A 24691-nucleotide genomic window follows, 5' to 3' on the forward strand; every position below is an offset into this window, starting at 1 on the left:
CCAGAGCATGAATAGTTTCCATTATAATTATAACAATTCGCATTCGGTCCACACACTGACAATGAGTTGAAACATTCATTGGTTGTTGTGGCAAGGGGGGCGTGGTTCAGCGAGGTCTGCAGCGGGAGAGAGAGCCGCGGGACGAGCGGTAATTTAGTGGGTTGGAAGCAGATTAATAACACCTGTCTCTCGTTCCAGTAATGAGCGCGGAGAGGGTACAAAACATCGGTGGAACCGGAGATCGGGGAGAGAGAGAGATCGGACGGTTGTTGCTGCACACAGAGACTGAGTTACCGGAAGCCGGAAGTGCCGACCCGGAAGTGAACACTGAGCTTATGAAAAGTCACACCGCAGTGTGTGTTTTGAGTTTTGAGATAAATAATAGAGAAGCATCAACCGTCCAGCCGACCCCCGTGTCCTCTTCCTTCCTTCCATTATCGAACTTTGTTACACTGGTGCTGAACCACGCCCCCCTTGCCACATACCCCCACCGCCCGACTCAGGCCGGGGAGCCGTCCGGCCTGCAGCCCTATTGTATTTGTGCAGTTGGCATTTGGACCACATACAGATGGACTGACCAGACATTCATCTACATCTGAAAAGATAATTTTTTAAAGAACAATACCTCTTTTATAAAAAAATATTTTTCTAAATGAAAAAAGAGAGAAAATATGTTTTAACAACAACAAAAATATGATAATGCAAATAATTAAACCAACGGGTGATCCGCGCGTTGGTATCCTTCATGCGGTGGAGCCATTGGAGAGGAGCGTGGTCCGAACAGAGGGTGAACTCCCGCCCCAGAAGGTAGTAGCGGAGGGTGAGAACGGCCCACCTGATGGCAAGGCACTCCTTTTCGATGGTGCTGTACTTAGCCTCTCTCTTTGAGAGCTTACGGCTAATGTACAGCACCGGCCGCTCTCCCCCCTCCACCTCCTGGGCCAGGACTGCGCCCAGCCCCCCCTCCGCGCTCATTTTCCAACCCACTCCAGGCCTGGGCTGGCCTGCTGGCGGTGCGGCGTCCCGGACCATTTTGTGGACCGATGTCCGATGATGGACATCGGGACAATGATCCGGGTCCCGGACTTCCAGCGGACCACCCCTGATCAAGCAGGAGAGTACCAAATTCCTGTGAGTATCAAGGGGGGTACATATCAGGCCTTGGTGGATTCAGGATGTAACCAAACCTCGATCCATCAAAGCCTGATGCAGCCTGGGGCATTGGATACAAGCCGCATGGTTAAGGTGCGGTGTGTGCACGGGGATGTGGTGGAATATCCGGTTGTCCCAGTCACGATACAGTTTAGGGGAGAAAATCATAGTGTTGAGGTGGCGGTTAGTCCCCACCTCCCGCATCCGCTAATTCTGGGGACGAATTGGCCCGCCTTTCCGGCGTTATTGGGGTCGTTATGCGCGGATGCCGCTTGGGAGAACAAGGCTAGGAACGGGGCGGTGCGAGTGCAGGTTGGCGAGACTGATACGGGGCCCTTGGGAACCGCTTCAGAGGAACCGAGCGGGGTCGAGAGACTGATTCTCTCGGACCGCGATGACTTCCCTCTGGAGCAGTCTCAAGATGAGACTCTAAAACATGCTTTCCAACAGGTCCGCACTATCGACGGTCAGTCTCTCCAACCCGCATTGGCCGTCACGTATCCTTATTTTGCCATAATTAAGGATAGGTTGTATCGAGTGACCCAAGACGCTCAGACAAAAGTGGATACAACCCAGTTGTTAGTACCAAAGAGCCGCCGGGAAATGCTTTTCCAGGCGGCTCACTCTAACCCGATGGCGGGCCACCTGGGACAGGCGGCCACGCTGAATCGTTTAATGACCCGATTTTTTTGGCCAGGCATTCATGACAATGTGCGCAGGTGGTGCGCGTCTTGTCCTGAATGTCAGTTGGTGAATCCACTGGCCGCCCCAAAAGCGCCATTGCGCCCCCTACCATTAATGCAGGTCCCCTTCGAGAGAATTGCGATGGACCTCATCGGGCCATTAGAGCGATCCGCACGCGGACATCGTTTTGCGCTAGTTATCGTGGACTACGCAACACGATATCCGGAAGCAGTGGCTCTGTTACGCACTGTTTCGTTTAATCTCCCGAGTGGGGATTCCGAAGGAAATCCTCACTGATCAAGGCACGGCGTTTATGTCACGCACGTTAAGCGAATTGTACGGATTATTGGGCATTAAATCCATTTGAACAAGCGTCTATCACCCACTAACAGACGGCTTGGTCAAACGATTTAATCGCACTCTTAAATCCATGATCCGTAAATTCGTGCAGGAAGACGCCAAACATTGGGATCGGTGGTTAGAACCCCTCTTATTCGCTGTGCGAGAGGTCCCGCAAGCCTCCACGGGGTTTTCCCCCTTCGAGCTTCTCTACGGACGGCAGCCCCGGGGGGTGCTGGACGTCCTACGAGAAACTTGGGAGGAGGGGCCTTCTTTGGCCAAGAACGAAATTCAATATGTGCTGGACTTGCGAACAAAACTCCACACCTTGGGGCGGCTATCTAGGGAGAATTTGTTGCAAGCCCAGGACCGCCAAAGCCGGTCGTATAACAGGGGTACGAGACTACGCAAATTCACACCGGGAGAGAAAGTGCTCGTATTACTCCCTACATCGAGCTCTAAATTAATGTCAAAGTGGCAGGGGCCGTTTGAGGTCGCACGACAGGTTGGAGACCTCGATTATGAAGTGATACGGTCCGATAGGAACGGGGCACGTCAAATTTACCACCTCAATCTCCTTAAGAAATGGAATGAGGTGGAATCAGTGTTGTTGGCGACGGTGATCGGGGGAGAGGATGATCTCGGGCCAGAGGCGAGCATCAAAGCACAATCGGTCGCGCTGGCCCCTGGGGGAGATCACCTCTCACCGTCCCAACTCACTGATCTATCAAAACTACAGGCGGAGTTCGCCGACGTGTTTTCGCCCCTACCGGGACGTACCAACTTAATTCAGCACCATATCGAGACCGAGCCGGGCGTGGTAGTTCGCAGCCGGCCGTATCGCTTACCTGAACACAAGAAAAAAGTAGTTCAGGAAGAATTAGGGGCAATGCTCGATATGGGAGTAATAGAGGAGTCTAACAGTGACTGGGCGAGCCCGATCGTTTTGGTCCCTAAGACCGACGGCTCGGTCAGGTTCTGTGTGGACTACCGCAAGGTGAACGCAGTGTCGAAATTCGACGCATATCCAATGCCGCGGGTTGACGAGTTGCTTGATCGGCTGGGCACGGCTCGATTTTATTCGACATTGGACTTAACGAAGGGCTATTGGCAGATCCCCTTGTCTCCATTGTCCAAAGAAAAGACAGCTTTCACCACGCCGTTTGGATTGCACCAATTTGTCACGCTTCCCTTCGGCTTGTTCGGGGCACCCGCTACCTTTCAGCGCCTCATGGACAGGATTTTGCGTCCCCATGCCGCATATGCTGCTGCCTACCTGGACGATATCGTGATTTACAGTCACGATTGGCAGCGGCATATGCAGCATGTCAGGGCGGTCTTGAGGTCGCTGAGGGGAGCGGGGCTCACGGCCAATCCGAAGAAGTGTGCAATTGGGCGGGTGGAGGTAAGGTATCTGGGCTTCCACTTGGGTCATGGACAGGTGCGTCCCCAAATTGATAAGACCGCCGCAATTGCAACCTGTCCGAGACCCAAGACCAAAAAGGAGGTAAGGCAGTTCTTGGGGCTGGCGGGATATTATAGACGGTTTATACCAAATTATTCGGACCTCACCAGCCCTCTGACTGACCTTACTAGAAAGGGGCTACCAGATACGGTCCAATGGACGGAGCTGTGCCAGCAGGCCTTCACCCGAGTTAAGGCTGCTCTATGTGGCGGGCCGCTTTTACACTCCCCTGACTTTTCTCTCCCTTTTCTGTTGCAGACTTACGCGTCGGACAGGGGGCTGGGCGCAGTCCTGGCCCAGGAGGTGGAGGGGGGAGAGCGGCCGGTGCTGTACATTAGCCGTAAGCTCTCAAAGAGAGAGGCTAAGTACAGCACCATCGAAAAGGAGTGCCTTGCCATCAGGTGGGCCGTTCTCACCCTCCGCTACTACCTTCTGGGGCGGGAGTTCACCCTCTGTTCGGACCACGCTCCTCTCCAATGGCTCCACCGCATGAAGGATACCAACGCGCGGATCACCCGTTGGTATCTAGCTCTTCAGCCTTTTAAGTTCCAGGTGGTCCACAGGCCGGGTGCTCAGATGGCTGTGGCCGACTTCCTCTCCAGAAATGGGGGGGGGGGGGGGGGGGGGGGGGCTGCAGGCCGGACGGCTCCCCGGCCTGAGTCGGGCGGTGGGGGTATGTGGCAAGGGGGGCGTGGTTCAGCGAGGTCTGCAGCGGGAGAGAGAGCCGCGGGACGAGCGGTAAGTGAGTGGGTTGGAAGCAGATTAATAACACCTGTCTCTCGTTCCAGTAATGAGCGCGGAGAGGGTACAAAACATCGGTGGAACCGGAGATCGGGGAGAGAGAGAGATCGGACGGTTGTTGCTGCACACAGAGACTGAGTTACCGGAAGCCGGAAGTGCCGACCCGGAAGTGAACACTGAGCTTATGAAAAGTCACACCGCAGTGTGTGTTTTGAGTTTTGAGATAAATAATAGAGAAGCATCAACCGTCCAGCCGACCCCCGTGTCCTCTTCCTTCCTTCCATTATCGAACTTTGTTACAGTTGTTAAAATTAGATAAATTATAAAAGCATGGCAGCTGACAGGATTTAATGGCTATCCTGATAAAATCCATCAAACATGCCAGCTTTGAAACATGTAGCACAAATAGAAACTGACGGTTCAGAAATTCACCTGTTAAATAAATAAATAAATAAATAAATAAATAAATAAATAAATAAATAAATAAATAAATAAATAAATCAATCAATCAATCAATAAATAAATCAATAAATAAATCAATAAATAAATCAATAAATAAATTAAGTAAGTAAGTAAGTAAATAAGTAAGAATAAATGTGCATATATGCATGTGTCAAGCTAGAACCAACTTCTAAATGTGTTATTTTCTACATGCTCACCATTGCATGGGTTACTGGTGCTGACTGGTTGATTAATATTTGTTACAGTAAACCCACTCAAGCAGGAACAGTTGTAACTCCCAAATGAGTTGGTGCAACGAGAGTTTAGACCACAGAACTCTGACGTCTTCAGACATTCATTCACATCTATATTACAGGAAGATATGAAAAATAGTTTGTGTAAATCTGTGATTGTCAGTGTCAAAATATTCTATTGATTGTTTGTCTGAATTTAGGGAGGCGGTGTTTCGTCAGTCGATGACGTCAAAATGCGAACACAATCTTTTTCTGGGCCCGGTGTCTATAAAAGCTTTTATTTGACTAACAAGGACGTTTTTTTTAGCTCTGAAACTTAAAGAAAATTCTTATTGTCATTGCCATGATCTTTGATATATCAAAAGCTTAAGGGAAATTTGATTTCTCAATTCATTACCCCTTTAAGGTTATACAAAAATCTCAAAATAAAACGTACCTCTACATGTGTTATTGATGCTGATGGTGAGATTTGAGTTTGTTGCAGTGAATCCATCCAAACATGAGCAATTGTAACTTCCTATTGTATTTGTGCAGTTGGCATTTGGACCACATACAGATGGACTGACCAGACATTCATCTACATCTGAAAAGATAATTTTTTAAAGAACAATACCTCTTTTATAAAAAAATATTTTTCTAAATGAAAAAAGAGAGAAAATATGTTTTAACAACAACAAAAATATGATAATGCAAATAATTAAATCAAACATTTGCATGGGTTACTTATGCTATTAGTTTCATTCATATTTGTTGCATTATATTCTTCCCAACAAGAGCATGAATAGTTTCCATTATAATTATAACAATTCGCATTCGGTCCACACACTGACAATGAGTTGAAACATTCATTGGTTGCTAAAATTAGATAAATTATAAAAGCATGGCAGCTGACAGGATTAAATGGCTATCCTGATAAAATCCATCAAACATGCCAGCTTTGAAACATGTAGCACAAATAGAAACTAACGGTTCAGAAATTCACCTGTTAATTAAATAAATAAATAAATAAATAAATAAATAAATAAAGTAAGTAAGTAAGTAAGTAAGTAAGTAAGTAAGTAAGTAAGTAAGTAAGTAAGTAAGTAAGTAAGTAAGTAAGTAAGTAAGTAAGAACAAATGCACATATATGCATGTGTCAAGCTAGAACCAACTTCTAAATGTGTTATTTTCTACATGCTCACCATTGCATGGGTTACTGGTGCTGACTGATTGATTTCTATTTGTTACAGTAAACCCACTCAAGCAGGAACAGTTGTAACTCCCAAATGAGTTGGTGCAACGAGAGTTTAGACCACAGAACTCTGATGTCTTCAGACATTCATTCACATCTATATTACAGGAAGATATGAATAGTTTGTGTAAATCTGTGATTGTCAGTGTCATAATAAAATTAACCTAATGCATCTGTGCTTGAATTTGTGCTTGAATAACAGGCATGAGCACAACTCTAAAGGTTATACAAATATATGATTATAGAATATACCTCTACATGTGTTATTGATGCTGATGATGAGACTTGAGTTTGTTGCAGTGAATCCATCCAAACATGAGCAATTGTGACTTCCTATTTCATTTGTGCAGGAGGAATTTGAACCACATACAGATGGACTGATTGCACATTCATTTATATCTGGAAAAGAAACACATTTCCGAAAAAAATGTGCTCAATTGTCCTATGTCAAATGTTTTCATACTATTTAACATATTGAGGCTATTCTCACAACTACAACATCACAAAACCATGATCAAGCAAATTCAATATCTCACCTCTCTGGCAAAGCGGACCCTCTGAAGGGAGAGCTTGAATACATCCACAAGTGCCTCCCACAATGGCATCACACTCATGATAGGCCCTGCAGGTGTCATTGGGCCAAACATGATTCTTCTCACACTTGCACTCATATTCTGTTCCATTTAACCTACACACTATAACACATGTTAAGATATGACAGTACAGTTGTTATAAAATTTAATATTTGACATATTCAAAAATAATCAAGTTGATTAGGATCTTGTATTACATGTGACTGTCTAACTGTATACTATCTCATTTACTACAATCCTACAATTACAAATATATTATCATGAAATATTGATTTTAAATTAACATGTAGGACTACTTTATTATCCGACCTCAAATCGGTTTTAAATCTTCAACTAAAATGCAGTCTTCCTTGTGCTTCATATTAAATAAAAACCCCATGAATGAAAGTGGTATTCCAGCTAGCCATGTAGTTTGTTATTAAGTTTCTGTTGCATAATTCTTTCTTTTTCTTTTGAGCTTTTGGGCTCACCAGTGGTCATGTCGATGTATGTGATAGTCATGCTGTACATGCTGTTACTCAGAGTCAAGGGCAGGCTGACCATTCCGGTAAGATTCTTTAAGTAGACCACCAGGGACAAGTTAAAGACACCTACATCCATTTCAATCTCATACTCAAACTCAGACAGTGGTACTGGAAGAACAAACAAAAAAGGTTGAGCAGAACTATCAGTACAATTATATTATTATAATGTACAAAAAAAAAAAATGAATGCACCATTATTCAGTTAAATAAACTGTCAGATCTTATGCAGGGTTCTTTGAAAACAGAATATAATTACACTTAATAGTCAAGTATATGGCTGTTAAAAATAGGAAAACATTGTTTTTGCACAAGTGTTATACCTTGACAGAACTGTCCATCGACTGGAAGGGCATTGATACATGTACATGAACCATCAGTGATGACATCACAGGCCCCGTATGAGTGACACGTGTCATATGGCCAAACAAACGGACCCTCACATTTACACTGATACTGCGTTTGGTTCAATGAACACACTGGAAAGCAGAGAAGAGCAATACTCTAAATAACAGAAGCTATACGTATGTATGTACATTTTTATAACTTTAGTAGTATCACTAACTGTAGGTTAATTGTAAATATCAGAAGGATTTTTAGCCAATGAATAATGATAGTTTTAACAGGCTCACCTGTTGAAATGTTCAAAGCTGTAATTTCAGTACTGTTGTCCACTTGAAATGGAAGATTAACATCTGTCACGAAAGATCTGGTTTTGTTGATCGCCACTGTTTCGAAAACTTTAATTTCTGCAACCATAATGTATTCAACTGGATCTATATAGAAACATAATGTGATTTTAATAGCCATGCGTGCAATAGGCTTTTACTCTTCAAGCAAAATAATGAAAATAAAGCCACTCTCTCAAAACAAATGGCCTATTAAGTAAAATAAATTATCTTTATTTTATACAAATAACATCAAGCTATTATTATGACATTGTATTTGAGTATAGATTACAAAAGTGTGAATCAGACCTGCACTTCTTTGTCTTATATGATGCACTGGCTCATCTGTGGGATTAAACTGGAATAATGTAAAAAAAAAGAAAACATTTCATTGCAGGATTTCAATGACATTTCTCATATTATTTATAGATTTTATTTTCTCATTTTAATAAATTAATAAATTAATTATTAATTAACATTGGCTTGATTAATTAATTAATTAATTGCATGGCTTAATTCACATTACCCAACAGGTTGCATATATCTTATAATAAAAGTCTTACAAATTCTTACATTAGATATCATTTTATCATCACCAATTTTATGATTTGCATTGTTTTATGATATTTATAAAACAACCTTTCCCTACCTGTAAATCCATACTTATTTCTGAAAAATTGAGAGTTTCCACAACACATTCGTGGTTCAGCAGAATAGCCATGATTATTCCTAACAGGTGTTTGAATATTTTCCCTGAAACAAAAAATAATAATAATTTTTTGAAGTAAGCATGAAACATATCGTGACATATCAACATACAACAACAAAAACAAATTTGTAGGATGGAACTTAATTTTGAATGAACTAGAACTTAAAACAGGGGGTAAGAATGAGAAACCATAACTACACACTGAACAGAAAATGACATGAAACTAAACCTGACATCCTCAAATAAGTCCAATTTGAGGAGGGAGCAGGCTCTGGGGGACGACAAGGAGCAGGCAGAGGAAGACACCAAGGAGATGCAGAAACTCTCGATTACGTCTGTAAACTAAGTTTTACTGAAGGGGAAGGAGACGCTGCGTCACCACATTGGGAATACCTCTGCATGATTGTGTCGTGAAGCACGTCTGTCATCAGTTCAATAGAGATGGAATGTCATAGGCGGGTATACTATAAAGCTATAAAGCAGGGGTCTCAAACTCAATTCACATGGAGCCGCTGGAGGTAAACTCTGGGTCAGGGTGGGCAGCATCAAGTATTCCACAAAAAAAAAAAAAAAAAAGATCACAACTGAATCTTCTTAATCTTTATTATTAACAGTTCTTTAACATTGTTACATGTTTCTTCTGTACATTAAAGGGTTACTTCAGTGATTAGCATATGGCTTTGTATCAGTAGAAACCCTGGAGTATATTCAAATGATTGTGCTTCCCCCCCTTATATCCCCCTGAGACAAGAGATTTATGCATTTTATTTCTGGAAAAATTCCTCCTATGATGCAAATTGACGATATTTGCATTATAGGAGGAATGTTTGGAATGAGGCTAAAGACTACAGCCAGCAGAAGGAGCCATTTCCGCATGTTTTGAACTCGCGCATGTGGGATGGGAGATTACACTCAGCTCGCAGGGAGAGCTCAGCAGGCAGCTGCAGGCACTCTAAACGGAGCTATGGTGAGCAATGTAAGTGTTTTAACTTCTCAAATTAATTTCTATGAAAGTTAAGCTTGCAAAGGCATGAACTGAAAAGCGCCAGACTGAACTTGCGTTGTGAATGTATGCCGCGAGTGTAGTCGTGATTACCTCAGCTCTCATCACGAGCTCATTTCTCTCACTCCTGCAGTTAGTGCTCAGTGCTGTGATACTCGCGCGGTGACTCACTCATTATATTTAACAGACACGTTCAGGTTTTAACTGTAGTGTCTTCAACTCAGTCACAGTAATCCAGTAGGTGGCTTTGGGAATGGCCTAACAGGGCAGCGAAGCATTCTGGGAATTGTAGTCTTTCATCCCCATGAGACAAAAATACATTTTCTGTCTTTTCTCAGTCTAGAAGGCACCAAATTCAAAAATAATTTCACATTTCTACATTGATGACCCAGTTTAAATACAGATTCATCTTCCCAGCGCTGAAGTACCCCTTTAACTGTTCCTCTGAATCTGAACATTCCTGTCTGAACATGGTTCATATAGGCTTCTCTTGCCTACAAAATGTTTGTGTATTTTTAAATAAATATTTTCCTACAGAAATTAAATCATTATGTAATGCTGAAATAATAACAAAAAAAATATTTATTTATTTATTTAAAATAATAGACTAATTCAAAGCAAGGCCATAACCAGGTCCAACATTGTGTTCCGAGTTCTAATCCTCTCTATTAGAGACGTAACGTCAGTGTCTGACGAATGGGGGTTTTGCTTATAAGCCTATCATCTCCGAAACTAGAAAGCGCCCAATGGCAGTGCCAATGCCATGGGCATGCGAGATTTGCATGCGTAACTCCGCCTACCCACGTGGGTATATAAGTAGCTGGCATGATCGCATTATGTTTTACCAGCTGAGGAGCCAAGCTGAACTCCGTTCCAGCAGTACAGCGGATGTGGCAGCGGGACGTTACGTCTCCGTTCCCTCCTCAGGGAACGAGGGTTACATACGTAACCCGAGATGTTCCCTTTCGTTCAGTCAATCCGACGAAACGTCAGTGACTGACGAATGGGGGTCCCAATGTAACCACGCCACTTGGCTGTCTTCCAGTGCCCTGTGCAAGCGTGAGTGCCCTGATGCAAGATAGTAGGCCTCCACTTAACACAGGAATACCAAGGTACACTGGGAGGCATATTCCAGGTGGAGATATGCGCCATAGTGCCTACCTGTAGGGAGGACTTAAGAATACACATATGACCCGCCGAGGGCTGCATACGGAAGATCGCTGGGGTGCCAGCCGCAGGTGGATTTTTAACCCCAGGAGGTGGCAGGCTTGCCAAGGGAAGACACCCGCTCAGGGAGGCTTACGGTGGAAATACACATGTAGGGGTCACCGGACACGAGTGAATAGGGCAGACTTACTGGCGTCGGCATCGTCAGTGCTGGAGGGGCTCAGGGCTTTTGGAGAACAAGATCACAACTGAATCTTCTCAATCTTTATTATTAACAGTTCTTTAACATGAATGTTTCTTCTGTACATGAACTGTTCCTCTGAATCTGAACATTGGTTCAGAAGAATATCACCTGAGAAGAATATCACACGTATCCAGTCCGTGGAGTGGAATGGCGAGCAAGCGAAGACACCTGAGCCGATTCATTATCGGCTACTTGTAGAGGCGAGTACATAGTCGGATCAGGCTCCACTCGGAGATTGTAAAATCTGGCGAATGTGTTCGGTGTCGCCCAGCCTGCAGCTCTGCAGATGTCTGTTAGCGGAGCGTCATGCGCTAAAGCCTAAGAGGAGGAGAGTGTGCCCTGACCACAAGGGGGCATGGGCGCCCCTGCTGCTGGTATGCCAAAACAATGGTGTCCACTATCCAGTGGGACAACCTTTGCTTTGAGAGAGCCTTCCCTTTCAGCTTCCCACCATAACAGACAAAGAGCTGGTCTGAGGTCCTGAAACACTGCGTCCTGTCTACGTAAGCACAGAGGGCACGTACTGGACAGAGCAGTGCCAAGGCTGGGTCTGCCTCCTCCAAGGGCAGCACTTGCAGGTTCACCACCTGGTCTCTGAACGGAGTGGTGGGAACCTTAGGCACATATCCAGGCCGGGGTCTCAGGATCACGTGAGAGTCGCCTGGCCCGAATTCCAAGCACGCTTCGTCAACCGAAAATGCCTGCAGGTCTCCTACCCTCTTGATGAAGGCTAGTGCGGTCAGGAGCATTGTCTTCATCGACAAGAACTTAACATCTACTGACCACAAAGGCTCAAACGGGGCCCTCTGCAGTTAAAACTACTGAGAGATCCCAAGAGGGTACGAGAGGAGGATGTAGTCTCCCCGCACCCCTCAGGAACTTGATGACCAAGTTGTGCTTACTTCCTCAGGCGCTTCTGACTCCATAACACGAGATGGCGGGCGAGTTGGGACATGCGGCGGGAGCCTCGACCGAAAGGTATGTAACCCTTGGCTCCGAAGCTTAAAAACATAATGCGATCATGCCAGCTACTTCCTTATATACCCACGTGGGTAGGCGGATTTACGCATGCAAATCCATTGGGCGCTTTCTAGTCTCGGAGATGATAGGCTTCGAAGCTAAACCCCCATTCGTCAGTCACTGACATTACGTCGAAGTGACTGAACGAAAGGGAAAGTTTCTACAGAGGAAAAGGGTTACTAGTGGGTGTTGCCCTATAGAAACTCCACTCAAAGTGAGGTAAACTGCTATGGCTGCCACGTAAACAGTCTCCACTTTAGAGAGTAAAGTTTCCTCATGGAGGGAGCTCTAGAGTGTAGAATGGTCTCAACAACCTCGGTTGAGATACCAGAACTTATGAGCCGGGCCCCCTCATAGGCCAAGCAGTTTCCACAACTCCGGGCGAGGGTGTATGAAGACACTACCCGCCTGAGAGAGAAGATCCCTCCTGATCGGAATCTCCAGGGGAGAGCCGTCGAGGAGAGACACAAGGTCCGAAAACCATACTCGGCCCAGCCAGAACGGTTGCTTAAGGTTCTTAAGTGTGACGTTAGCAGGTCCTGTTCATGGCGGTGGTGATGAATTGGCTTATATTGATGGCTCAAGAATCAATTATTTACTCTATGCAAGGGCTGTTTCACTGCATTATTCAGAAAAAAATTATGTTCTTTATAGAAGCACTTCAGAAATAGTTGAACTTTCATTTATCATTCAAAATTGCAACTAAATTTTACATAATTCTGAAATGAGTGCACGAACCAGCAATCTCATGCTCAACCGCATCATAAGTAAACCCGCCACACTATCTGGCAGTTTAAAAGAGTAATTAAAATTATTACAATATATTTTCCATAGTGTCTTGATTTACTCCACAAACAGGGATAATTGTCCATGCAGCAGCTGCATCACATTATTGTGTAAATAACTCATTTCCGTTATTAGATGGCCTACTTAATAAAATGTAACATGCAAAACATATAATCAGCTGTTACTATGGTGGAGAAAAAAGAAAGAAAGAGGAGAGCCGCCAGAAGCTGGATTTTAGAGCTGAGGGGGTAGCTCTGTCGAGTTTGTCTCGACAAAATTGGTCCAACAAGATCTAAAAGCTGCTGAATTTGCTGTTGTGGCAGGCAAATTTTATTTGGAATAGCAGCTTCTGACATGGTAACCAAGGGACTAAAGTTTTCACGTATAAAATAGTGCACATCCACTAAATGGTCGATGGAATTTAGTTTGATTGAGTCTTTGATTTGGCTCAACTATTCGCTGTATCTCTGCCATAGTTTGACCAAACTCCCCTCCACAACCATTCCCTTTAAATACCCTCCTAAGATTTTCCTGTCTAATGGTTTGCCAGCTGATGTACCTTTGGATAATATAATTAAAAAGCTAAACAACCATTAGTGTTTTTTTTAAGGACAATTTATTTCCTTGCATAAAAAATTTAAAAATTTAATTAAAAACAAAACACAAAAAATGAATTGAACAGTGGAGTATATCACAACTTCGGAATTATATTCATATAGACTAACATGTAAAGAAGCTTTTTGCTCAGTGGTGACCACTAGTGGAAGGAACTGTTAATAGTGATAAGGTATTGCTAAGAGTGGTTCAGACCAACCTTACGAAAGTATGACTTACAGAAGGTATTCTTAACTATGATATATGTTCAGGAAACACATATTAACATTAAGGGATACCTTAAGGTATAACTTAAAAATTATGTAGTGTAAAGAAGGTTTTGGCAAATCCAGCCCTGATATTTTGACTTTTGATTGTTACATTTAGTTGTTACAACTAAAATGTAAAGAAATGTCTTAAATATCATTATGTTAAAATGCTAAAAATATACGTTAAGGCTTTAGATAACGTTCTGGAAAGTACTGCAAAATTAAAACAAATTTGCAGAACAAATTTCGGTAATTACAGTGTAACTATAATGTAAGTACTTGTAGGTATAAGGGAACAATAGGTCATATTTTTTGGAATAAAGGGGTAACTATCAGGAAAATTAACAAATTATTTATACTGTAAGTATTGTGAATTAAGGGGTAATTATCTGAGTAGTTACGGGGTAAGTGCAGGGGCGTGAGACTGGGGGGATAAAGGGTACTGAGTAACCAGGGCCCGAGGCAGGGGGGGGGGCCTTAGAAGTCAGTTTTCTATACATACACATACATGGTACGGGGGCCCAGCAAAATGGTTTGTACCCAGGGCCCAAAATTTGGTGCTATGCCCCTGGGTAAGTATGAATGTGTGGGCTGTAAATTAAAGTGGCTCTTGTTCCCCTCTTGTTTCATGTAGTTAAAGGGTAAGTACAATGAAAACACAAATACAATCTTATATCACTCAGAAATATTTATTTGAAAAAAAAACTTAATTCAAAACAGATTTATGACACTTGTTCTTCTTATTATTATTTTTTAAAATAAACTTTTAATTTCAAAAGATAACATCCTGACAGAAAGAGCATGTTTTGTCCCTTTCACTTTCACTTTCTTTTCTTTTCTTTTTTTGTTTCTCTTCTTCTTTGTCATTATTTCCGTTGATGGATCTTAAGAGGAATCCCATGTCTTTTAAAATTTTGTATTATTATTTATTAAAAGATAATTTAGTACACCAAGAAATGCTGTCATAATTAAGTAATATTTTCGTATTCCAAAGCTGTTACCAGCACGTGCATGAGACGCTTCAAGCTTTCATGACGTTCTCATGCACGTTTAATTGAAACATGCGAGAGGTCTCTTGCCTTTTAGTCTTGTTTGTTTCTAATTGCTATTATCATATATTATGTTATTGTTTGTATACTGTTGTAAGCATAAAAATCTGACATCCACATGACCAGAGTTTTTCAATGCGCGCAAGTCATGCTCCAAAAGCAGATGACTGCTGGTCGGAAGCGATATAGTCTACAGTTTAAATATTGTTATTTTTCTTACAAACACTTATCGTTTAACTTCAGAGACATTGATTCATTTATTGGGATAGTATGGATTACTGTACCGTTATTGCTGCATGTGCTGTTTGATGCTTTAACTCATCAAGTTTTCATTAGCAGAATTTATTTATTTATGTATACGACTTTATTCTTTATTTAGAATAAAATCATATACATGTCGGATGGCATGAGGGTAAAAGACGAGTAAACGGTGAGGAAATTTCTGCTTGTAGGCTACTGTATTTTCAGTGTAACATAACAGAATACAGAATACTATAGAGACGTGTGATTCCTTCTTAAGATTCATCTGTGACAAGGATGAAAAAGAAGAGGAAGAAGAAGGATGAAGCCAAGCAAAAGAAATGAATGTGTTGTAACTGTGTTTTAAAAAAAATAATAACAATATATATATATATATATATATATATATATATATATATATATATATATATATATATATATATATATATATATATATATATATATATATATATATATATTTGATATCAGATTGTATTTGTATTTGTGTTTTTATTGTATACTTACCCTGTAACTACATGAAACAAGAGGGGAACAAGAGCCACTTTCATTTATAGCCCTCAGATTTGTACTTACCCTGTAACTACACAGATAATTACCCCTTAATTAAAAAATACTTACAGTATAAATAATTAAATTTTTATAGTCACCCCTGACTATAAAAAGTCTTTTTTTCTCCCAATATTACATATTGTTCCCATATACCTACACATACTTACTTTATAGTTACACTATAATTACCAAAAGATATGCTGTATATTATTCACTTTAATTATGCAGGGTTTCTAACAAAAGTATGTTTTGGTTTATTGTACCTTCACTTGTCATGTTTCACACTCAAGGTAATCACTTTAACATATGTCTTCAAAATATGGATTTCCTTTTATTCATCCAGACATCCAGTATTTTTTCTGTAAAATAGAATGAATATATGACATACATAAATGGTAATTTTCTGCCACAACATTATCCAGTAATATTAAAGAAATATCCATTAACCCTTAAAACACAACCTAACGCAATGTGTAATTCAAAATACAGAAAAAACACATGTAAAAAAAAAAGAAGAAAAAAAGTAATAATTTAAAAACAGCAAATTCATTCATATCTATACAGTACATTATACATGGGGTACCTAATAATATTAGGCTCTATTATTACATACATTTTTTCACAGTGTAGCCTACAATGTATACTTTGACTACTTGTTCAAATTGTTTAATTAAATTGAGCTAAATCAACACAATTGCTATACATTTGGTCCCAACTTAATTTGATTGTGTTCAGTCCACATAAATATAAACCAAATTGAAGTTTACTTAATCTGTTTATGTTGATATTATATAAATGTTTTGTGTTGCATTAAAACTGAAACTGGGTGGGGCTTGTTAGTTCCCAGCATGTTCTGCATATGGCTAAATCAAAAGAGAGTAAATGTTGTATTTTATATGTACTGTATACGTGTTTTTTTAATGTATTTTTAAGGAAGATAAGAAAGGGGCGACTTATATAGTGTGTAATATTCAAGTATGTTGGAATTATTAGAAGAATTGAAATTAGAAGGAGCATCTGATGCTTATCATTTAAGATGCTAATGTGTTCTATTGCGAGCTAAAAGTTTGTCAACTAGCAAGTGCAGTATTATAATTCAGTTGCGTTATAAAATATATGAAATTGAAGTGGATGAATGAATGTATGAAATTGAATGCCTGAATCATGTCAGGGAGCCAGATAAAATTAATTTAAACTAGTTATTTGGGTCATTTAAAATATATTAATTCTATGATGTTGAAGTTACATGAACAAATTATATTTGTTTAATTGATTCATGTGGGACTGATATTCACAATTAAATCATGTAAATCCAACACATTTTTTTGTGTGTGTACATACAAAACCATGATACAAAAGTAACTGCTTTATATAACGTACTTTATACCGTACATTTTTATAAAATGTAAAAGCACTGACTTTTTACTAAAGATGCTAATGTGTGTGTATATACATTTTCCACAAATAGACATGACAAACTGACTGCAAGAGAAATAAAAATGAAAGTAGCCTTATGGGAGCCTACTTTTGCAATCAACTGGGCTGAAATCAGTGATGCATTTATTATATAAACACACACACACACACACTTACAACTCATAAAAGCATTCTCAAGAAAAAGGTAATTGCATGCTAAATCTCACAACAAGATTTTCTATCTTTTTCATGTATGTATTCTTAAAACAGTTTACTCTTTACATTTTAGAGAACAGGTTTAGTGTTCTTACCTTGCTTCTGGAAAACAGCAATGCTGATATGATGCCCTGAACGAAATTAATCTTCCTGAAGATCTGCATTTTTGTTTCCTTTGCGAAATGTCCCGCCTACAGAACATCCCCCAATGGTTTTAATCAAATAGTTTCTTAATGATGAATGGATGTTTTCAAAACTCATCGCAATAATGAAAACTAGATTAAGTCAAAGTGAGTTAAATGACTTAAATGAGCTAAAACAAGCTTAGTGAATTAAGTAATCTTAAATCTTCACATGATGGACAGTCTTCTTAATATAGATTTATAACAACATGCCTCAGGGGGGAAATACACCTGCCAGTTTTCTTTCTGCTAACAAGAACAAAAAAATTATAATATTAAAAAATAGTGTTTTTTATATATATATAAGATGATTACTGTAAATATAACATGAGAAAAATAATAAAACAGAAAACGGACAAGTGATTCAGTTCCAGGCTGACTATATTCTCTGTTTTTTTTAATGAAACAGTATCCTTAAGGATCCAAGCAAAAAATGTGATAAGCTATATGTGAATGCTTATTTTTTTCCTGACTTATACATTAATATATTTAGGGTACATGACATAATAATAATATAATTGTAATAATATGTATATAACCATCATAATTAGTAATTAACTTAATTGAAAACTTGTTTTATTTAACCTTTTATGCACTTGTATAAATGTATAAATTGAGAAAAGCAGGCAGGAAATATGCAAAATGCACTTTCAGACCAAAATTAGCAAAGAATGAGGAAGGACACTTTTATCTGTAAGCCTATATGTGTGTATTTTAGTTTTGCTTTTTATTAGTGGCTCAAAATATAATTTTTAATGCTAGATTGTTACTAACATTGTCAGTTGTCCATTACGTTTTATTATTTTTATATTCTGTACAAAAATGGGTATGTTTAGGTTTGGGAGTAAAATTAGGGTTAAGGGATCTTACATTTATCTATAAAAAGAGAAATTATACAGATACATATTTTTATGATATGAAGAATTTGTAAATACTTAACTATGTTTAGCTGTAAAAATGTAATAACGCTACAATTAAATGTTGCCGATTCGTCCAAATTTTACGCTTTAGGTTATATTCAAAAGTACAAAATGGAAGTTTTGTGTCTTTGGCAGTTACGCATTAATACCTAAATTATCAATGAGATCAGCCTATCAGAAACAAGGGTTGCACCTGTTAGACAGTTATCATCATTCATTATAAGTACTGGAACACTGGACCATACACCAGAGACTGTATTGGCATTGCATTCTAAATGACATAGGGCCAGATTTACTTCACTGGGAAAATAAGCATGAGAGAGCTATTTTATAAAAGCTTAGATGGGAGTGGAAAGTTCTAACTGTGATCTACTGATGACGTGCAGATTACAGCACATAGACTCAGCCAGATCAATCTACAATCTCTGCAATCTACCAGTTAGTGTCTGGTTTAAGAAGTGCTTTTGGGGGATTTTGCAGCAAAAATGACTGTGTTCATGTCTTTTCAGTGCTAATTTATCACAGCACGTCTTTAGTAAATCCTGACAATAGTAACACCAAAAGAAAGTTTGTGCTAGCACAAACTGTTTGTAAATCTGGCCCATAGATATTAATATGGAGTTGGTCAACGCTTTGCAGATATAACATCATCCACTTTTCTGGGAAGGCTTTCCACAAGATTTTGAAGGGAGAATTCTGAGATTTTTGTTGATTCAGTAGAGCATTCCTCAGGTACAGATGTTGGATGAGAAGACCTGGCTCGCAATCTAAGTTCCAGGCAATCCCAAGTGTATGAAAATCATGTCATTAGACGAATGGGTAAATTGCTCACTCTGAGGGAGAATGTTTTCATATCAAAGTAAAAATCTCAACAAACGTCAAGATTTTATCAAAATAGCTCAAAACCTGCTCCTGTAGGGCCAATGTCCTTCATACTTAAACACACTTGAACCAGCTAATCAAGGTCTTCACACTAAATGTTTTTAGGCCAGATTTTCACTTGCCGACAGGTGTTGCAAAATTGTGGACAAATGCTCAAAATTAAAGGCAAAATGGTGCTTGTTCATGCGAGTGACAATCACACAGTGCGAATCATCAAATATGCGATTCTCCTTAAGACAATATATATTATTCTCCTTTTTAGCCAAGTTTCCAAGTAGCCAAGTTTCATTGAAAGCCTATTTTGCTTGTACTGATGTGGCTACATTTTTCTGAATGTATGTATATATTTAGGGCAATAAAATGTTTACAATGTATTCATTTCATTTTCATTTATTTATTTATAAAGCACAAATAAACACAACAAAAGTTGACCACTGTGCTGTACAAAGAACAGTAATAAAAATAAGAATAATAAATAATAATATAAACACAACAATAAAAGAGAATTAAAAAAATAATAAAATAATAATAATAATAATAATACATCACTAAATTAAAGCTTAAAAGGAAACCATGAGTTATAATGAATGGAATGCTTGATTTAAAAAGTAAGACTGTAACTTCGATTTAAATTCATATATCGATGATGCAGACCTCACAGATAATAGAAGACTGTTCCATATCCTAGGACCAGCCACTGAAAACGCACGGTCACCTCGCAACTTCAATCTTGTTCTAGGATATGCCAATGTAATACTTTCTGAGGATCGCAAACATCTAACTGACTTATTTACAATCAAAAGATCTGACAGATATGCAGGTGGCAAACCATTTAACGACTTATAAACAAACAATAAAATTTTAAATTCAACTCTATAATTCACTGGCAACCAATTAAGAGACGCTAATACTGGAGTAATGTGTTCGCGTTAACGAACCTTAGTTAAAAACCTAGCCGCGGCATTGTGGACCATCTGAAGCCTTGCAATCGAAGATTGGGGTAATCCGATATACAAAGAGTTACAATAGTCCAAGCGAGATAAAACAAAGGCATGTATAACTCTTTCGAGGTCTTTTAAAGATAAAAAAGATCTGACTTTAGACAGTAGTTTAAGATGGAAAAAACATGATTTTACAACCGAATTTATATGTTTGTCAAATTTAAGGGACAAATCAAGAACAACTCCCAAATTTGTAACCGTTGGTTTGATATAAGAGTTTAGTTTACCACAGTTAAGATTTAGATTTCCTTTTTTTACTGAAGGCCCAAAGACAATTGCTTCAGTCTTACACTCATTTAGATGCAAAAAATTCAAAGACATCCAAGATTGTACATCCGCTAAGCATGCAAGCAATGTTTCTAAGTCATGCTTGTCATTATGTTTTAGGGGTAAATAGATTTGGGTGTCATCTGCATACAAATGAAAAGACACTCCATGCTTCCTAAAAATTGAACCCAGTGGAAGCATGTAAAGGGAAAACAAAATGGGAGCCAAAATAGACCCTTGAGGAACACCACAGGTAAGAGATGCTACAGATGAAGTAGCTTGACCAATACCTACTGAAAAGGTTCTATTACTAAGATAAGATCTTAACCAGCTCAGGGCAGTTCCTTGGATTCCCACACAGTTTTCAAGGCGTGATAAAAGAATGCTATGGTCCACTGTATCGAAAGCTGCACTCAAATCTAAGAGTACTAAAATTACTGAGTTCCCAGAATCAAATAAAATATCATTCAGTACTCTTAGAAGTGCAGACTCAGTACTATGATTTTTCATAAAACCAGACTGAAATTTTTCTACAATACCGTTAGTGGCCAAAAAACTATTTAATTGCAAAAACACCGCTTTCTCTAAAATTTTTGCAATAAACGGTAAATTAGAAATTGGCCTAAAATGTGATAGGACAGTTGTGTCCAGGTTTGGTTTTTCAACAGAGGTTTAACCAAAGCATGTTTACAAAAAGCAGGAACAGACCCAGAAAGAAGGCTCTTATTTATAATTTCTAGAATCCAGACCCCAACACTATCAAATACCTGTTTAAAAAATTGGGTAGGAACAATATCGAGAGCAGAGGTAGAAGGCTTCAGCTTAACAACTGAATCCATTAAACCCTGCATAGTAATCGGCTCAAATGAATTTATAAACTTAGTGGGAATCAAAACTTCTGCAGGGTCATCAGTACAGGCTTCAGGGTAATCAGGCTTGTTCCTTTTTTAAGAAATAACTTATTTGAAAAGCAGACATAGTTGGAAAATATGCAAACCTAAGAATGAGGAAAGATGTTATAAAATATCAAGAATAAGGGTAGCATGTCAGATTGTCATCATCATATGATAGACTTACCTGAAAATCAAGTCATGAGATAAATAGATAAAAATGACTTACTCTGAGGGAGAATGTTTTGATTAATCTTGTATGCATTAAAAGGCCACCTTGTTTTGTGTTTCCTTTAAATGCATGAAAAGTTCTGACCTCAGGGTTATGCAGGAACTGCGCACAGCGACGGACCTCACCCTCAGGGTGAAGAAAGTCACAGCACGCTCCCTGGGTCGGGCGATGTCCACCTTGGTGGTCCAGGAATGCCACCTGTGGCTGAACCTGGAAGACATGTGTGATACCGAAAAGATGCGGTTTCTCAACGTCCCTGTCTGCCAGACCAGCCTTTTCAGCAACGCCATCGAGAACTTCGCCCAGCAGTTCTCGGTGGCCCAGAAGCAGACGGAGGCAATCAAGAATGTCCTGCCCCGATGGTCAACGGCTGCCTCCACCCATCCGTCTGCGGCAACGGCAGCACCTCCGCCTGCTCGTCACCGAGGGCCCCCTGCATCCACCTATGCCCTGCTAAGCACAAGCAGCAGCCTCCACCGCAAGTGTAGTGCCCAACCCACTCAGGGGCCCGCTAAAGCCTTCGGCAAGCGCAGGGGCAAGCGGCCCTGAGGCGAGCAGCCTAGGGAGAAGAGGAGCTGCTCGTGGGTAGATGGTGTCTGCTTGTTCGGTCTCTGGGGCCCTGGCTAGGGTTCCCCAGGCCGTCTCGCTGGCTCATCCGTACCATCAGACTTGACTTGGCCGACCTTCCAAGTTCAGGGGCATCCTCTTCACCTGCCCATGTCTTGCGGTCAGAGATCAACATTTTGCTGGCGAAGGACGCGATCGAGCCGGTTCCTCCAGCCGATATGAAGTCGGGTTTCTACAGCACTTACTTCATTATGCCCAAGAAAGGGGGTGGTTGAGACCAATCTTGGACCCGTGTGTCCTGAATCGGGCCGTGCACAAACTCCCATTCAGAATGCTCATGCAGAAACGCATTTTCCAATGCATCCGTTCCCAAGATTGGTTCGCCGCAATCGACCTGAAAGACGCATACTTTCATGTGTCCATTCTCCCGAGACACAGACCATTTCTATGCTTTGCGTTCAAGGGGAAGCCATATCAGTACAAAGCCTGCCCTTCAGGCTATCCTTGTCACCGCGCATCTTCACAAAAGTCGCGGAGGCAGCCATTGTTCCGCTCAGAGAACTCTGCGTTCAGATTCTCAACTACCTCGATGACTGGCTCATACTGGCCCAGTCTTGGGAGCAGTTGTGTGAACACAAGGACCTGGTGCTCCGACACCTCAGCCTGTTGGGCCTTCGGGTCAGCCAAGAGAAGAGCAAACTCTGTTCCACACAGGCGATTTCTTATCTCGGGATGGAGCTGGATTCGGTCTACCGGACTGCGCGCCTCACAGAGGAGCGAGTCCGGTCAGTGCTGAACTGCATAAATATGTTCAAAGGCAGGACAGCGGTCCCACTGAAATTTTTTCAGAGGCTCCTGGGGCATAAGGCATCTGCAACTGCGGTAACGCTGCTCAGATTGCTACATGAGACTGCTTCAGCACTGGCTTCACAGCCGAGTCCGAGATGGGTGTGGCAAAGCAGCAGGTACTGGGTCCCAGTTATCCTATACTGTCGCCAAACCTTCAACCTGTGGCTGGACCCTTCGTTTCTAGGGGCGGGGGTGCCCTTAAACAGGTGTCCAGGCATGCTGTGGTCTTCACGCATGCCTCGTCCACCAGCTGGGGGGCCACATACAATGGGCATGTAGTTTCGGGTCTGTGGACAGGGCCCCAACTGCATTGGCATATCAATTGCCTAGAGTTACAGGCAGTATGTCTTGCCCTGGGCCGCCTCAAAAAGCTGCTATAGGGCAGGCACATGCTGGTCCACACAAACAGCACTGCAACGTTGCATACATCAACCGACAGGGTGGTCTACGCTCCCACTGCATGCTCCGACTTGCCCGGCATCTCCTTTGGAGTCTGAGCCTGGCATCTAAGGTCGCTTCACGCCATTCACATTCCAGGTGTGCTCAACCGGACAGCCGACGGTTCTCTCGCGACAGCCGACACCTCTGGGAGAGTGGCGGCTTCATCCCCAGACGGTCCAGCTGATATGGGGCCTCTTCGGAGCCACACAGGTAGACCTTTTTGCCACTCCAGAGTCGACCCATTACCAGTTGTACTATTCCCTGACCGGGGGCACTCTCGGCATGGATGCGCTGGCACATAGCTGGCCGCGGGACCTACACAAATATGGGTTTCCCCCAGTGAGACTTCTTGCACAGACTCTGTGCAAGGTCAGGGAGGACGAGGAGCATGTCTTGCTAGTTGCGCCCTACTGGCCCAACAGGACCTGGTTCTCTGAACTAATTCTCCCTGAAACAGCCCCTCCCAGGCCCATTCCTCTGAGGAAGGACCTACTTTCTCAGGGACAATAGTGTTGTGCTCTCTTTTCTGCAAGATGGGTTGGAGCGAAGGCTGTCTCCCTCCACCCTCAAAGTGTATGTTGCATCGATAGCGGCATTTCACGACAGAGTTTATGGAATGTCCTTAGGGAAGCACGACCTAATCGTCAGGCTCCTCGGGGTTTGAGGAGGCTAAATCCTCCTCGTACAAACTCGGTACCCTCATGGGACTTAGAGCACTCCAGAGCCTTGCAACGCCACTCCCGCCCTCTAGCTGGATATGTGCATCTATGGTCTCCAGTTGTGTTCCCCAGAAATGGTTAACCCTGTCGAGCTCCTCTACTACCCTTCGGTGTCAGACGTTGTGGCCGTCTGACGCCAGGCCTACACCCATATGTTTGTGGAACGTGTGTGTAGGCTGGGTATCCATATGTTGTGGTTCCTTGGTATAGCAACCCTATATGTGTATTCTTCCACGGTACCAAGCTACCCTAGTCGGTTAGCCCTGTGTCTTTCCCTTGACAGAGCCCGGTCTGTTGTCTCTGGAGGTGTTCTTCCCCCCTGGGACCAGGTTGGAACCACCCCAGAGACTGCCATATGTTGCACTACCC

General features: G+C 41.4%; 1 protein-coding gene across 1 annotated transcript in view; it reads right to left on the minus strand.

Annotated features, from left to right (window-relative positions):
- The window catches only part of LOC137041052 (adhesion G protein-coupled receptor E2-like), an 87703-nt gene extending 70201 nt beyond the window's left edge, over window positions 1-17502 (minus strand). Inside the window, exons 1-7 of the mRNA XM_067416977.1 lie at window positions 17468-17502; window positions 16004-16099; window positions 8739-8842; window positions 8399-8447; window positions 8054-8197; window positions 7745-7900; window positions 7371-7532 (exon numbers count right to left, since the gene is read on the minus strand). Coding sequence (XP_067273078.1) covers window positions 7371-7532; window positions 7745-7900; window positions 8054-8197; window positions 8399-8447; window positions 8739-8842; window positions 16004-16016 — 628 coding nt within the window. The 5' untranslated portion in view covers window positions 16017-16099; window positions 17468-17502. The remainder of the gene's footprint in view (window positions 1-7370; window positions 7533-7744; window positions 7901-8053; window positions 8198-8398; window positions 8448-8738; window positions 8843-16003; window positions 16100-17467) is intronic.
- Between the last annotated feature and the right edge of the window lie 7189 nt (window positions 17503-24691).

This window comes from Pseudorasbora parva, chromosome 15 (genome assembly GCF_024679245.1).
Source record: "Pseudorasbora parva isolate DD20220531a chromosome 15, ASM2467924v1, whole genome shotgun sequence".
NCBI lineage: Eukaryota > Metazoa > Chordata > Actinopteri > Cypriniformes > Gobionidae > Pseudorasbora > Pseudorasbora parva.